The sequence below is a fragment of the Staurois parvus genome, unplaced genomic scaffold, assembly GCF_062004578.1.
Source record: "Staurois parvus isolate SC_StPar_1 unplaced genomic scaffold, SC_StPar_1.0 ptg000070l, whole genome shotgun sequence".
In the NCBI taxonomy this organism is placed as follows: domain Eukaryota; kingdom Metazoa; phylum Chordata; class Amphibia; order Anura; family Ranidae; genus Staurois; species Staurois parvus.
The window spans coordinates 1,440,001-1,457,635 of NW_028317866.1; the positions used below are offsets into that span (position 1 = coordinate 1,440,001).

General features: G+C 41.1%; 1 protein-coding gene across 7 annotated transcripts in view; it reads right to left on the reverse strand.

Moving 5' to 3' along the window:
- Positions 1-5,473: 5,473 nt before the first annotated feature.
- Positions 5,474-17,635, reverse strand: part of LOC149469444 (protocadherin Fat 4-like) — a 162,099-nt gene continuing 149,937 nt past the window's right edge. For 2 of the 7 annotated variants that reach the window (XM_089669194.1, XM_089669189.1), the window contains 3 exons: positions 14,337-14,441; positions 13,646-13,762; positions 5,474-7,557 (listed from right to left, as the gene is read on the reverse strand). In XM_089669194.1, coding sequence (XP_089525320.1) covers positions 7,350-7,557; positions 13,646-13,762; positions 14,337-14,441 — 430 coding nt within the window. In that variant the 3' untranslated portion in view covers positions 5,474-7,349. Of the gene's footprint in view, positions 7,558-13,635; positions 13,763-14,336; positions 14,442-17,635 lie in introns of all 7 variants that reach the window. The other 5 variants (XM_089669190.1, XM_089669192.1, XM_089669193.1 and 2 more) reach the window with 5 other exon arrangements.

Here is a 17,635-nt window from a genome sequence, read left to right on the forward strand (position 1 = left end):
CTACTACACCTGCTAGTAAATTATTTGCCATGTAAAAATATAATTTCTACCAAAAACAGTGATTGATCAGGTTAGTGATGTCTGACTGCTATTATTTTGAACACAACTGTACATCTGAATTGGCACAACCTCTGTAAAACTCTGGGATTCGTATCTGGACTACACACTGCGTGGATTGCCTGGCACTGGATCCTGCATGGGTCCTCACCTTGGCACTGAGTGAAATGTGTGTAGTCAGCAGCAGTCCCTTTGTGGATATGCCCACCGTCACAATCGAAACCTGGACTTTCAAAACAGTCTAACGTCATGGACAGGTAAGACAAGGTAACCTTGTATCTCTGACCTTTAAGGGAAAAGCAGGGGCTATGCTTACACTCTAAAGGGACTACAACCCAAACATTTCAAACTTGGTCCTAAAATTCAACCACTCTCAGGTGGATGACCAGGTGTTGCATCACACCACTGGTTGCACACTTTATCGACATTTTTTTTGCCTAGAGCCCTTAAAAGGCACTTTCTTTTGCCCTTTCACCACAAGACAGTCTACACATTTCCAGTCATGCTTACCCTATATTTCAAACCCTACTCCATGGGTAGCCCACAGGAGAATACCCTCACCCATCGCTATGGCAGAAGCCAGCTGAAAGGGAGTCGCAGCAAAATTTCAGAGAAACTTTCACTCTGCCGAAGTTCAGCACAACACTCAACCTCAGAGTGACAATGCTTCCCTTGCATTGGAGTAGGACCAAATATCAACACCAGTCTCTGCTTCTGACTCTGGTTCCATTTCAAGCTTGCAACAAGCGCCCTACCTGACAAAAGCATAGTTTTCTGCATCTATGTCACAATTCCTCAATCAACTATTGGCTTTAATACAACCATCTCTGTCTTTGGAGCTTGAGAAGGGGCTGAGCATTTTGCAAAGTCTCTGAATCAGATCCCAATATGCCCAACCCACTGGAGGTGAACAAAGGAAGGAATAAAGAGGACACAGAGGCAGTGTTAGAGAAGGCTGCAAAGGATTTCTCAGCCCCACAGTACTTTACACCTGAAGTTGCAGCTTCACCTAACATGCTTGCTAATGTGCATATACTCAAGCTCTATAGTCTCAGCATTGTTGCACTTGATTCTTCTAAGTCTTGAAATGCCCCTTTGTTCATGAATGGAAAAATGTATCCATAGTTTTTGCATGTCTCTTTTTCCCCAAACAGAAAGGAATAATATATGATGGGATCATTCCTGAAAAGATGATCACTCCTCCAAAAATCTTTGTTGAACTCCATTCAGTGGAAAAAAACATTCACTAAAGTGGTCAGTTCCAGTAGTTGATCCTGCTTGTCTCAGTCTTAGAATATCTTCAATTGGTACAGTGAAATGTTTTTCATTCAAATATTCAATAGATGGAAAGTTTGAGAGGCTATGACAAATTGCAGCTCACTGATCTAGGGTACTGAACAACCAACACAATCCTGTATTCCAGAACCTTGGCTTAACAGAGCAATTGCCTCATGCTCTGCTCTATTGTGTGGAAGCCCTAGAACATGTAATGACACAAATTTGCAGAATATCTCTAATCTCACTTAACATACACAATCTTGTGGCTCAAAGCCTGGAAAGCCGAAGATGCCTGTAAAAAAATGCCTCGCATATAGGCCCTTTCAAGGCCTTTTTAGGGAGGTACTTGACCAGTTCATAAAATGTTGCCAGAGGGAAGGTTTACTTCCACAACAATAGATTTCAAACCCCCCTCCTCAGGAGGCTGTACCTCTTCCAAATATAAAGCATCTAACTGCACTATCCAGGCTTCAAATTGAAAAAACAAAAAAAACACAGTTCTGCACTTCCGGTGCCAAAAAAATCCTGTAGGTCTTCACCAAAGTCCTCTTCTCTTAAGAGTGGGGAAGACATCTGTTACAATTTACCTCTTTCTGGGTCACAGACATCCCAGTCCTGTGAGTTTCTTTTTTTTCTTATTTCCAAAGGGGTACAAAATAGAGTTCAAAATTCTACTCTCTCACTGTTTTCTTCTCTCAAATGAACCAAAAACTGCCCAAGGAACAGTCAGATTTGCAGAAAGCCCTGTACCATCTCTTGTCCCAGGTAGCAGTTATCCAGTACCTCCACAAGACAGGTTCAAATGTTTCTGTTCAAACTTGTTCATGGTACAAATGCTTAATAGTGTATTCATCCAATTCTGAACCTAAAATTCCCTCAACAAAAACCCTTGAGTTCCAAAATTGCACATGGAATCCTCAAGGTCAATTATTACCTGTCTGAGACCAGGGGAAAACCTGGCATCTGTTGTCATCCAAGATACCTATTTGTATATTCCTATTTATTCATCTCATCACAGTTTTCTGCTCTTTTGCAGTGGCAGACACTCCATTTCAGTTTGTTGCACTGCCTTTTGGCCTATCCTCTGCTCCCAGTGTATTCACAAGGGTCTTAGCATCTCACCCTGCCCTTCTCAGAACTCAGTGCATCTAGGTCACAGGTTATCTACATGACCTTCTCCTGAAGGACTCATCACTCTCCCAGATGTCTGTAAACATCCACAGCACAATTCAGATGCTCAAGGCTTTTGGTTGGGTAATCAATTTCCAAAAATCTTCTCTCAGTATTTTTGCCTGGAATCCTTGGGTCTGGTCCTAGACACATCCCAAACAATGGTCTTCCAGAGAAAGAAAAATCTCTATATCCATGCTCACATTTGTGAAATCTGGTCAAAGAGACATCCAAGAATGAAATTCTTTGTGAGAGTCCTAGACCTCCTTTGAGGTTGTCCTATTCACCCAATTTCATTCAATACCTCTTTAGCACAACATCTTGTTGACCTGGAACAAACATGCTCCTTTTCTCAACCAACCCATGCTCCTGTACAGCCAAGCAGGTAATTTACTTGTTGGAGCTCCAGCCCAGCCTTAACATTGGGGAAGTCATTAATTTCTTATCACTGGAAAGTGATATAACAACAGATGCCAGTCTTTCAGACTTGGGAGGAAAGTTCCAGACACTCATGGTCCAGGGATCATGGTCACTCTGGAAGCCAAGCTCCCCATCAAAATCCTGGAACTCAGAATGATGATGACCAGACCTCCTTCCTCAAGGACATACAGTCAGAAAATGTCATGGCTGTGGCCTTCATCACCTATCAAGGGAGCACCAGAGGTCAAGCAGCCATAAAGGAAGCAAGCCAAATAATCTCATGGATGAGGTCTCGCTGTCCAGCGATCTCTGTGATACACATCACAGGAGTGGACAGCTGGAAAGCAGATTACCTCAGCCACCCCACCGGGATCAGAGGGAATGGGCCCTAGACCCAGACATCCGGGGAAAAGTCACCTTTATTTCTGGCAACCAACAATACTTTAGCACTAGCATCAGATGCCTTGGTATAATCCCCTGACCCCAATTCAGGCTAATCTATGCCACCTCCCCCACCCCACCCCCACTGCGAATTCTACCTTGTCAGCAGGAGAAAAAGCCAGTAATTCTAATTGCACCACACTGGCTAAGAGGGACCTGTGGACATACTTGGCCTATTAGAGGATGACCCTTCTTCCCAACAGGCCAGATCTGCTGACTCAGGGACCTCTGTTCCATCCTGCTTCTCACTCTGTGACTTTAACTGTATAACCTTTGAAGCCAAGGAGAGAGGAGTCACTTAGTCTATCTTTCCTACCTTGCTAAAAGGAAGAAAAGCCTCTTCCACAAAGATCTACTATCATACCTGGAAATCCTCTTTTGCCTGCTGTGAACACAGGCACTTCAATCCCAGAGATTACTCTGTGCCTTGCATACAATCAGATCTTGGCCTTAAAGAGGTAGTAAACTGGTTGAAAAACAAGGGTTTCCTGCTGCACGGTAAAATCATAGTATGCTAGTATGCATTGCATGCTAGCACACCATGGAAGACTTCACTTAGAACGAAGCCTTCCGGCGGCACACTGTCACCGTTGACAGTGGTTCCATCTTCACCCGGTCTTTCTTCCGGGTTCCTGGGCTGCAGCTGCTTGAATGGCTGAGCCGCTATTGACAGTGTTTCAGCCACGGCACAAAGCTCTGAAGGAATGGCACAGGTATGCCGTTCTTTCAGAGCACATGCGCTGGTGATGTTACCGACTGCTACTCCTAAACTCTGGTTGCTAGAATATCTCCTAAACAGTGCACCTTTAGGAGATATTCATTTTACCTACAGGGAAGCTTTATTATAAGCTTGCCTGTAGGTAAAAAAAAAAAAAAAAAAAAAAAAGTACTACCACTTTTTGTCTCTTGAAATAGTTAATTTGGTCCAAGTTGGCCCAAATTATCTACATACTGTAATAACAGGTGTGCTTACCACTATGTGGCCTGAGCTACATGCAGTATACAGCACTATATAACAGTAGTGAGACAAGACACTTCCTTTCCCACACCTGAAACAAAATAGTGGGCTAAGCTCTGCTCAGGCATTCCCTGGAAGCTTTGTATGAATACGAAGCTTCCTCTGATTGACTGTTGCAAAGATTGACATCATCCCCCGGCCTCTTTGCCTCAGCAACTCAGAAGAGGAAGCTTTGTATTCATTCATAGAATACAGAGCTTCCCGTGATTGACTGAGCAGCACTCAACCCAACTCTATTTTGCTCTGAGAGTGGAAAGAGAAGTCTCTGTCCCACTGCCAGAACGCAGCACTATGTATTGTATATAGCTGCTGCTACATACAGGTAATACAGCACGCCCAGCAAGTGCACCTGTTAGTGTAATAAATAGTTTGCTTGGCTCAAACAAACTATTTAAAAGGGACATTAAACATGGAGTTAGCCTTTAAGCATTCTGAAACAATGGGTTTTGGCCTTTTTCATTGTTTTTCAATAGCCTCTGGCTTGTCAAAACCTTTGTTCAAGGTGTATCTTGCATCAAGCCCCCTTGCAGTACCCATTACTTCAATGGGATCTCAACTTGATTCACTCTGCTCTGCAGAGACTACCCTTTGAACCCATCAGGGATATCCCTTTAGATGATCTTTTTTTAAAAAATGGCCTTTTCAGTCGGGGGCACCTACGCACAAAAACGCTGATTGTGATACACTTGTTAATTATTGCTGCACATGCTTGCATGAGAGAAATAACTTTAGGCCTATTACCCATGGTTACCTCTAAACTGAAGACCTGTAGGGGCTTTTAAAGCATCGCCTATGAAACAATTAGGTATCAAAGTTAATTTTGCCATTTCACATGCAATTTTGGTGCTTGACATGTTTGGTATCTATTTACTCAGCGCAACCTCATATTTTACCAATAATTTGGTAATATTTTGCGCATGTGTGCCCTAAAATTAACTTTAGTGTATTTTTTTACTGAAATTTTGCATTTCATAAACCATTGTACAACATAAAAATTGGAACTACCAATATTATATTCTCAAGGGGTATCTGCTTTCAGAAAATATATATTGCTTAAGGGTTTTTACTAAACTGCAGGCCGAAAACTAATTTTTTTGTGTTTCAATGGTTTTTATTAATTTATAAACATTTCAAGAAGATGTGAGGAACAAGACACACCCACGCAGGGGCTATCAATTGTACATAAAAAGTAAAGAAAACTGCTCTAACACAAACAGAGCAAAAGGTGCGCCCACGCAGGGGCTATCAATGGCACATAGATTAAAAAACAGTGATATAACACTGATAGTAGCTCAAACCAAAGGCAGCTATCCACCGCCTCACAAGAGACAAACAAAAATAGAAAGGAAAGAGTTGTAGAAAAGGAAAAAGAAGACAAGACCAGGAGCAGGGGTCCAGAAACGCCAATACCGAACAACATCACAAACTCAGACTAGCCTGGGGCAGCGTGGGAAAAGCATATTTCAATTATATTTTCAAAAACTGATGTTGGATCTACTTCGGGGGGCATTCTTTTATTTTTCTTCTTTTAATAAAGGACTTGTCATAGACTGTCTCCTATTTTTTTCACACTACACTTTTTTTTTTTTGTGAATTCACATGGTAGGGGGTGGGATCTGGGGGTCCCCTTGCTAAAGGGGGCTTCCAGATTCAAATAAACCCCCTGCCCACAGACCCCCCACAACCACAGGCCAGGGTTGTGGGGAAGAGGCCTTTGTCCCCATCAACATGGGGACCAGGTGCTTTGGTGGGGGGGACCCGCCCAAAGCACCCCCCCATGTTGAGGGCATGTGGCCTGGTATGTTTCAGGAGGGGGGCCCTTGCTTGTCCCCCCCCTTTCCTGACTTGGCGGGCTGAATGCCCGTAAAAGGGTCTGGTATTGCCCCCCATGCCAATATTTTAATTTTGGCGTGGGGGTTCCCCTCAAAACCCATATCGGACCTGAAGGGCTTGGCATGAATGGAAGGGGGACCCTACAACGTTGTTTTATTATTTTTAAATTATTTTTAATGCCCTTTCTATGCAGCTGAGCTGAAATATGTAGTTGGGGTGTTGTGTGGGCGTGGCTTGAGTGTAGGTGGAGATACAGGGGGCCCCATGAGTTGTCAGTCTGCCCCTGTCTCAGAAGCCTCTCAAAATAAACTCTCATGATACTGAATGTACCTGTATAAAAGTGGGACCTAAATCATCAGAGAACACAGAAGGGATTGTTCTCTTCAAAACCAAATCCAGTCTCCATTGTGCCATTTAAAGGATAAGTTCACCTTTTTACCAAAAATAATAAGTGTACATTTTTTTCTATACCCACTGTACATATGCACCTATATTCTTGCAGCTGCTTGCACTATTAAGTGATCCACACACCCTCAATGTTATATATAGTCATAAAGTGCAGCACTAATTTGGGACACAGTGGCTGTGCCCCAATAGACATGAACGGGACTTCCTGCACAGGGATGCACGGAACACGTGGATCAAATCGCCCCTGTGGACTTAGCAGGGCTTAATGGATGTATGGATATATCTCGGTGTATATACAAGCTTTGAAAAGACACTGAAGTTCCTGCTGTCTCATTGGAACACGTGATATTGACACCTAAATGAAAGCTGGATAGGGAACACTAAAAGACTGAAGGAAAAGCAAAGATATAGAAAGAAAGAAGGCTTTACTTCATTACTTTATTTCTACGCCCATTGGTGGCATTTTCACATTATACACTCCATTGTGAATGAGCGATCCAGGGTGTAAGCAGACTACCATATCTGGAGTTCCTTTTGACACATAATTGGCTAGAAATATGTCTTCTCCTTTCTCTGGATTCACAGAGCAGACCTCAGAGAACCTCACATATTGGTGAGTTAGTCTGTGGTAGTCTAAAAACCAAAACATTACTGTATGCAACATTTTATCATTTTCTACAACATCTTTGCTGTAGGTACAACATTTAATGACAACTATGACTAATTACAGATCATTACCCACCATATAAAAGCCTTGTGTGCAAATATTTGCTGGCCAGTTAGTACTGCTCCTCCTCCACAGTGCCCACAATGGTGGAAACAATTTCACCTGTGGGCTGGTTTTCCTGCAGTGTAGTAGCTCCTGTTGTAGGAGTGACCGTGTCAGAAGTCTGAGGAACGTTTTGTGTTGTTTCAGCTTTTTCCGTAGAATCCTGCAAGTGAAGAGTAACATTATTTTCACATCACATTTCACAATGGGCAGGTTGACATGGATATCAATATTTTTTAGGGCCCTCATTCTTCAGTACAGCACTGCACCCCAGAACATAATCCAGGATCTTATCATTTGAATTTGATCCTTGGCTTTATAGCAATATGGATATTTTTTAAGTCTATCTAAATTTAAAAACATCTAATACAGGTGACATATTGCAGCTTATTGATCTATTGGATGCATTCATTTTCTTTTTTCAATCCAAGTACAGTTTCTGCACGTAGAGAAAAATATCTATTTATCCTGCCAGAAATCCAGAATGCTTGTACCTTCCTATGCGCTGAACTCAAATATTAAACAGTCCTATCATCCTTCCTAATTACCTTCTGTGAACTACACTGCCCCCTCCCCAACTTTATGTTATGGAGAAAAAGTATGAGGTGCTGGTTGTCTAAATCAGATGAGTAGACTTGGGTGACTCAGAGTATTGTCACCCCAGGACAGGAAGTGTGGCACACACAGGTTGGTCTGATAAAAAAAGAAAACATCTATGAACTGTTAAAGGATAAGTTTACTTTTAGTAACATGTTACATTCATATTTAGGGTGTAACACGTTACTAAAGCACCTGCCTGCACCCCTGACCCATTGTGACAGCGGGTGGGCAATTCTCTCCCTCATTCATCTACAGCAATCTATGAATGAATGAATTACAAATCCTCCACTGCAGGAGACAGCTTATAGTTCTCAATGAAACGTAAGGGTGATGGTGAGCGCTCTTTTAATTCATTGATCTTCCTGAACTTCAGTAATTGCCCATTTGGGAAGAACTGATATATAATTAAAATGACAGTCTGCAGGACTGGGTGCAATGGTGTACAGGCTCCTAAGAAAAAAAAATTGCACATTTTGTTCACCTGTAAAGCAATGTGTATATATTATATTTTTTTTTAAACAAAATTATCCTTTTCTTACTGCAGTCTATTACATTTTTGTTCTTGGGTTTAGCTGCACTTAAAGCTCACTATATTCCAGTTGAATTTTTCTTACATTTCATCTGTCAGAGCCACAAAACATGAAAGCCAACCTAAACAACCATTCATGTTTAGATAGGCAGATTGGATAAAAACTGAACTTGTAAAAGTCCACTATATAGTAAATATAGATAACCTGTATGGATATGCTGTACCTTGCTATGGGATACATTGAATATACAAAAAATATACAATTTCAGAATGTAAACCTATGAATTTTATTTTTTTTATTGTGAGGTTTAAAAGTGATCCACATCCATCATGCTCAACCTATTCCAGTTATAACAGTGCCTTATTACTGCTGATCTAGAAGCTAAAATGGTTACTTGGTAATATTTATTTTATAAAAGGAGTATATAATACAATAAAGTTGAAAAACAATGGGCTAAAAAACTGTAGCACAGGAAGGAGGCTCCATCTTGATCATACATTTTTCAGTCGATGGGAGGAGGTGTATCTGGCAGCCATTTTGAGCAAGGATATACTATGAGGATAGTGGAAAAACGGTATACATATAACATATATATATTACAAAAATGGTCATTTTACTTAATTCCATCACAAAACATTGAGGCAGTGACCATTTTATCCTCAGGGTAAGAAAAAATAAATCTTTACCAAGTCATTGGCAGTTGTGCATCCTCCCTAGTTATATCAAATCACTGATGAATTCTACCAGGTAAACCATCAGGGTAAGATTTCTTCATAGCTAACACAGGATGCTGACAAGGGCAACAGGGCTTGGCACACAACCACCTATACATCATGTTGCTGCCTGTCAGTAACATATTACCATATAGAAAACTCCCAGTCTTCCCCCATCTGCCAGAACAGGCAGATCCTGATTGCTGCTGTCCCTGCACAGTGTGCGGATGTTTGTTGGTGGAATAGTATTTACTTTGTACTTACACCCCACCCATTTAGTTTAAGAAAGTCACATGAGCTGAGCTCCAGAGCTGCAGTCCACTGTTTAGCCCTTTTGCTGCCAGAGGTTTTGCATTTTTTGCACGGTAAAAAAATTATTTTATGCCTGAAGATTACACAAAACCCCCAAACACTATATATTTTCTGAAAGCAGACACCCTAGAGAATAAAATAGTGGTAGTTCCAATTTTTTATGGCACGCGATTATATTGCATAGGTCTAGGAAACACAACATTTCAGTAAAAAACACACTAAAGTGAATTTTAGGGCAAACGAACATTACCCAAATTTTTGCTAGAATATAAAAGACAAGGTTGGGTCGAGTAAATTGCTACTCAACATGTCAAACCTTAAATTTGCGTGCACCTGTGAAATGGCAACAAACTTAAGTGGCCTATATTTTCTATAGGCGACACTTCAAAAGCTTCTACAGGTTTAGTGTTGAGGAGGTCTTGTGATAGAATGATTGCTCTGACTGTATGTATATGTAACATGTGTATCGCAAACAATGTTTTCACGTGTAGGCACCCCTGACACGTGCATTTACGTTTGTACGTGCATATATGCTATCCTGTATAATAATAATATATGTGGGGGGGGCAAAATGTTTTATGGGGGGAATGTAATGTAATGATTTTTAGGTGACAGGTTCTCGTTAATGAGACATGCAGGGTCTAAAAGCCTCTGCATGTCTGCTCTGGGCTCCACTGGATGTATTGCAATGGAGATCGCATTGCAATGCATCACTCCCTGGCTAGTCTAGCCAGGGAAAGTGACATCAGTGACCCAGAAATGACATCATACACGTCGCTTTCCGGGTCACAGCAAAAGGGGGAGGAGAGCAGATGTGTGTCCGTTCTCCCCTCCACCCGCCGGCACCCGCTATGTCCACCCTGGGCCCGTAGATGCGTAAGTGGAGCCCAAAGTACATGGCTGGAGTGCGCACACGAGGGGCACCATTACTAGGGGGCTGTGGAAGCAATCGGGCGCCAGCACAGTTACCTGACTGCTTCCACCTGACAGGCAGGAGTCTGCTCGTCAGTTTTAGACACAGTCCCGGTGGCTGCAGCAGACCTGGCAGCAAAAGGGTTAAAGGTATAGCATTTTATAAAATTATACTAGGTCCACCTTAAAGCAGAACTAAACCCTTCTATCCTTTTCAGCCAAGAAAGCTGCCATCTTAGCCTCTGTTTGCTCTTAAACTGCCATGAAGCTGCATATTATTATTATTTCAGGTACTTTTATAGCGCCGTCAATTTTTCGCAGTGCTTTACATATATATATTGTACATTCACATCAGTTCCTAACCCTCAGGGGGCATACAATCTAAGGTCCCTAACTAACATTCATGCATACACATACTGGGGCCAATTTAGACAGGAGCCAATTAACCTACCAGCATGTCTTTGGAGTGTGAGAGGAAACCAGAGTACTCAGAGGAAACCCACGCAGGCACAGGGAGAACATGTAAACTCCAGGCAGGTGGTGCTGTGGTTGGGATTCAAACCAACAACCCTAGTACTACCAGGTGGAAGTGCTAACCATTTAGCCACTGTGCTGCCCACCTGCCTCTAGCCATTTGATGATTTGACAGTTTGGTTGAAAGCACAAGCAAATGTGGCACTTAGCACCAAATGTTTTTATTGAAACAATTACATTGATGAGTTTAGTTCCACTTCAAGACTGAAGACAGGATGGATGGACATATGGCTTTTTCAATTTAAAGTGTGCATAAAGCCAAAACATTTATTTTTGCTTTAGATGGAGTGTCAAGGGGTTGGAACCTCTGACAGGTTTTTATTGTTTTTGCATCTCCAGTGGGGAGATTTACACTATATGTCCTGGTGAACATTGTCACTGGGACTGAAGGTATGTAAAATCCAGAATAATGTAGCTCATCCTCTTTCATGTGAGCAATTACCTCTTCGGTGACTGTACATTATCCCTGCAAAATGAGCAAATAAAACATTGAAAAAAAACATATCACAGTGAAACAAAGTGTGCCCACCTATCTACTCCAGCCGGAGTGGAGCAAGGCACACACACTGAATACATTTCACATATGTGAAAGACACCTCAGCCACAAAGTAAAGAGACTTGACAAGTTAAATCAACGCGGTTATAGCACTGATACAAGTGAGTAGATGCATTGTTATGGTTTAAAATAAACAAAAACATTCCTTTTATTAGTAAACTATATTTTACTGCTTGCGCTGGACTAACATGGGATGGCTGTCATAGAATGCAGACTTTCCTGATGAATCTTTTTATTGTATGGGATTTTTATATCACCATTGGTTTTTACACTGCTTCACAATATATGGGGAGAACGTACAGTTACAGTACAATTCCAATACAAGAGGATAAGGAGGGTCCTACCAGTGTAAGTTTATAATCTAAAAGGGAAGGGCAAGTGATACAAAAGGTAATTGTGTGGAGAGAGAGGTTGATGGAGAAAGAAAAGTTCAATTGTTAGGTAGCAACAGAATAGACTTCTGCATAGAGATGAGTTTTCATGGATCGCCAAAAGGTGGACAGGGTAGAAGGACCAAACAAAGTGGGGTAGAGAATCACAGAGGATGGGAGAGGCTCTGAAGAAGTCCTGGAGGCAAGCATAGGAAGAGGTGATAAGGGAGCTAGAGAGCAGAGCCTTGGGAGGAGTGATTCATTTTGGGTGAACAGAAACCAGTGGAGGGATTGGCAAAGTGGAGTGATGGACACTGGCCAGTTAATAAGGTGGATGAGTCTGTTGGCAGCATTCATGTTAGATTCAAGAAAAGATAGTTATTACACTATTGAAGTTTTTATTGAAAAGCTTTGATTGGAAAGTGGTGAAGACCGACTGAAATTGAGACAGATGAAATTAAAAAATTTGCGGTTGAGGCTAAATGGATACATAAGCGCTACAGACATTTTATAATCTGAAGGTCATATGAGTCTGGTGAGCTCTCTGAATGGATACTATGAAACATGGGATATCATACTGATTGGAATCCATAGCTCAGAGTAGTGGAGGATACAAACACATGAACATAAACTTTTTTGTACTGGAAAAAAAGTCAGACGTCTACTGTTATATGTTGCACTGTTGCACTAATTAGTTATTTTGTAATAAGTAAATAAGGTTTTGTTTCATTGTATTTTTAAAATTGTTTTATTTGTTCATTTTGCAAGGTTATTGAAATAATCATTGAACATGGCAGTTGCTCAAATCTGAGAGGTTGTGCTATATTATATTTAGACTTTAGATATCATTTAAAAAAATACAGTAAAGCTGGCCACACACACATCAATTTGTGCATATATGGAAGGAGCGCCAGACCAAGAGTCCAAATTCATTTATTGATAAGATGTTAAAAGACAGTCAGGGCCGTGGATAAGGGAGTGCCACCAGTCCTCCTGTACTGGGCCCAGGCCAGCAGGGGCGCCCAGGCAGCTTGGTGAATCAAATGTGGGCAGAGAAGGTTATCAGCACAGCGTGGGGGGAGAGGTTAGGCAATTACTGTAACCAATCACCTGTATGGGTCTCTCTACAGCAACTGAAAGCTGGCTTGCTCTCCCTCCTGCTGGCTTTCAGCTGCTGCAGAGAGCCATACAGGGGGATGGTTCCAGTAATTTTCCCCCTGCTACACACATCACCTTCCCTGTGCAGTTTACATTTCCCCTTGCTGCCCAGGCCCCCCTTTGTGCCCCCACCCCTGCAATGCTGCTGGCTTCCCTCCTCTCCTTCCCATCAGCAGCTGCAAGCACACAATAGGATCCCTCAGGGTGGAGAGTGGGGGAAGAGTTTGGTAACTATGTCATATTTACCGGCCCCATCCTTTCCTGAATGAATACAATGAGTGATTTGTACCAATCACTCACTGTGTTCATTAATAACTGAAGCATAGTAAACTGTGTGTGTGGGGGGGGGGTGTCAGGTTGGCTGTGGTTTAAGTTAACACATTTTGGGGGTCAATCAGGCTACAATAAAACATAGTATAATGTAAAAGTAATTGTTACTGATAAAGTCATGAACCTTACAATAAATTGTTAGGCTCATGATTTTATTAGTCACCAATTGGTATAAAAATGATATTGCTTTGTTAATATGTTATAAATAAGAGGGAAATACTAGACCATTACAGACTCTTCTTCACTCTCATAGGACTCCCAGGCTTCCACATATTCATCACCTGGCTCCGGGGCCGACTTTGTTTCTGGCTGATCTTTCTTCTCAACTGGGGTGCCTTTATCATCAGCTGCACTGTAAAACAGACTGTCTCATGAGTAAAGGGACTTATACACATGGGCTAGTGGCCAAATGTAATGTAAGCATCTGATTAAAGATCGGTATCACTGTTCTCCAACCCTTACATGACTGCTTCCATTCTAATAGCATGCAGAGACAGGTGTACAGATTCAAAATAGATTGTTACTCCTGAAGCCTGATACAGCCACATGGAAGCCTTATCAGTATCTGGCCTCCTCTGACAAGCCTTTCTGTGCTAATTGCTGCTTCTATAAAGAAACTGCTACTATATATGGACTGTTGTGGGGCTGTCAGTCAAAAATCTGGAGTGTGGTGGTACCTGTGGCCACCAAACATCCTGTTACAAAAGCGCTTGGAGTCAGAGGTCTATTATTTAAAATGGTCATGCCAAAAATATTAGTATTACATTATAAGTTGCCAAATCAGAGATATAAAGTAGCATTCCACCCACAACAGACTGATCCAACTCTGGGGTCCATAAGGGAGATCTTTCTCACTCTCAGCCTAGCTGTGGCAGTCCAGGTCTATCCTTACAGAGTGCAGTATGTGCTTATATATAGATGTTCACCTTTTGGTAGCAGTGGGTTGAGGTTCATCAGTCTTTGTCACTGGACTCTCTGCTTGAGTCTCTGGAGCAATCTTTTCTGGGATACTTTTAGGTATATTCACGTCACTGTAAAAAAAAAAAAATTCATAGATTTAAAATGGAATTCCACCCACAGCATATCTTTCCTTTCTGGGATTGATCTAACACTAGATCCTTACTGGGAGATCTTCCCCACTCTTAGCTCAACTGTAGTGTGTCCTTTCAGCCAAGCTGATCATTTTTCATGATAAACTGGTTTCTTCAAATATTCACATAGCATACCCAGTTCTTGACAGTAAGACAGTTCTTGTTGGATGTAGTGCCACTTTAGGCTAGGTTCAGACCTACACCAAGCATTCGCACATTTCCATGCATCGCATGTAGGGCAACCCATTCATGTCAGTGGGCTGCCTAATGCTTGAAAAAAGTGGAAAATGATTTCCCTTACTTTATTTAAAAAACAAGCCATGCATAACTGTGTGCCACTGCGGCACCATAAGGTTTTGTAAGCATGAAAGCACACATGCTAGCAGATGTGTGGGGTGCCATTAACAATTCATGGTACTGCCAAACATCTGCTAAAGGGCAATGCGTTTCTGTGCATGTTGGAAAGGAGCACAATTCTGTGCACATTCCCAACACACATAGGGTATACAGTTGTATATTTGTGTGCTTCCTGCTTATGTAATATTTTCATTATACATTGTATAATGCAGCAGGGAGACAGATTGAAGCATCCCCCTTCATCGTGTTCACCTGACAAACATTTTGATTATTCAGCATTTTGGAGTGTAATGTCTATCTTTGAGACTCAATAATAAAAAGCAGAGTAGGACCTGTTGGCAGAGTACACCCACTGATGATCATTAAAAGACTCCTGTGCAGCTTAGCCCATCTAGTATATATATGTGTGTATCTCAGAGATGTTCATCTTTCAGCAACAGTGTCTGGTTGAGTCTCTGGTATAGGCATATCATCATCAATGTAAACATGAAATAATGTAGAGATTTAAATTGACATTCTACCCTCAAGAGATAGCTTCCATTCTGGATGCAGTTGGCTGATGATTGATCCCACAATGGGTGCATACTGGGAGATCTTCCTCACCTTCAGCACTGCTACGCATCTGCTAAAAGGGCAGCACAGTAGTAGTGTGAACCTAGCTTTAATGTGAAATATGAACATAGGGTATAAAGATGAATACTTATGTATTTATTGCTTCTGCAATAATTATGTAAGACATTGTATAATACAGGGTACACTGTGTATGTATATGTATATATATATATATATATATATATATATATATATATATATATCTCAACCTGCGCTAATAAAAACCAAAATAATCAATAATTAAAAAATGAGTTGTGAAACATATAGCAGCTGACCACGAAAACCCTGATACTAGGCAATCCGCAATAATACATAAAAGTTCAGCGCTTAAAAAAGTGACAAATAATCAAAAAGAAACAGTGAAAAGTGTATCAAAAAAATATCTGGAGGAGGATTCGAGTGTCCAGCTTTCTGGATTGATTAAACAAAGCTCGATTGACCACTCTTAACAAGGGGTCATGCCTTTCTGGTAAGCCTTCTGTAGTAGTGGTTGATGACACAACTGTCCTTGGATTTATTTTGTTTCATCACAACCTCTGGGACTTTTCGTTCATTTTTGGTTGGGCGATTTTTTGATACACTTTTCACTGTTTCTTTATGATTTGTCACTTTTTTAAGCGCTGCACTTTTATGTAATATATATATATATATATATATATACATACAGTGCTCAGCATAAATGAGTACACCCCAACATTTGTCAGAAAACCTTTTACTTGCTTTCAGAATCATTTTCTATGGCACACTATGCTACAAAATACACCCACAAACGCAGGCCATTGACTGCAAACAAATAAAAACAAAGATGTAACTTGCGAGCCACTCACAACTATTACGGGATTGCAAACATACAACACATCCTCTTTAAATGTGCAAATATTTTAAAAACATAAAAACAATATGTTGAGCTCCTTCTTTGAATATTAAATCAATACAAATTTCCAATAAATATATAAAAAAAAATCAATATTAATAAACTTGTGAAAAACAGAAAATCATGTGAAATCAAAATGTCATCCCGTGCTCATCATACAAAAAAAAATATAATATATATAAAAATTAAGCAGTCTTCAACGAAAAAAATATATGTGACTTTTCCCAGTGAATCAAATCAATAATTCCAGGTGACTTCCTTGGTGAGTATAAGATGTGCGCTCACCTCCAGATTAGCCTGCAACAGGCTAATAACGCTTTTTGTCCACTCAATGGGACTGATGTTTATTGCACCGTATGAAGAGTGGTGGGTCCCTCTGAGGCTGCTTCCCATCTCCTACTCCTGCTGGGATCTTACTCCAGAGTGGTGGGTCCCTCTCAGGCTGCTTCCCGTCTCCTACTCCTGCTGGGATCTTACTCCTATAGGAGTAAGATCCCAGCAGGAGTACCTGCTGGGATCTTACTCCTATAGGAGTAAGATCCCAGCAGGAGTAGGAGACGGGAAGCAGCCTGAGAGGGACCCACCACTCTTCATACGGTGCAATAAACATCAGTCCCATTGAGTGGACAAAAAGCGTTATTAGCCTGTTACAGGCTAATCTTGAGGGCAGTTGCCAAAGAAAGGAAAGCAGGAGATAAACAGTATAAGAGGGAGATCCCAGCAGGAATAGGAGACGGGAATCAGCCTGAGAAGGACCCACCACTCTTTATATGGTGCAACAAACATCAGTCTCATTGAGTGGACAAAAAGCGTTATTAGCCTGTTACAGGCTAATCTGGAAGTGAGCGCACATCTTATACTCATTAAGGAAGTCACCTGGAATTACTGATTAGATTTGAATCACTGGGAAAAGTCACAAAATTGTTGGTGATATAAAAGTGGTTTTTACACTATTTAAATGTGAGTGCAACTGATACTTAATTAAAGCACTGTTTTTTTAAAAAGATAAAGCACTATTTTTGGTATTTTTCGTTCCACTGAGGGCACCTGCCAATGAAAGGAAAGCAGGAGATAAGCAGTATAGGAGTAAGATCCCAGCAGGAGTAGGAGACGGGAAGCAGCCTGAGAGGGACCCACCACTCTTCATATGGTGCAACAAACATCAGTTACAGGCTAATCTGGAGGTGAGCGCACATCTTATACTCACTAAGGAAGTCACCTGGAATTATTAATTTTATTTACTGGGAGAAGTCACATTTTTTATATATATTATATTTTTTATATTATATAT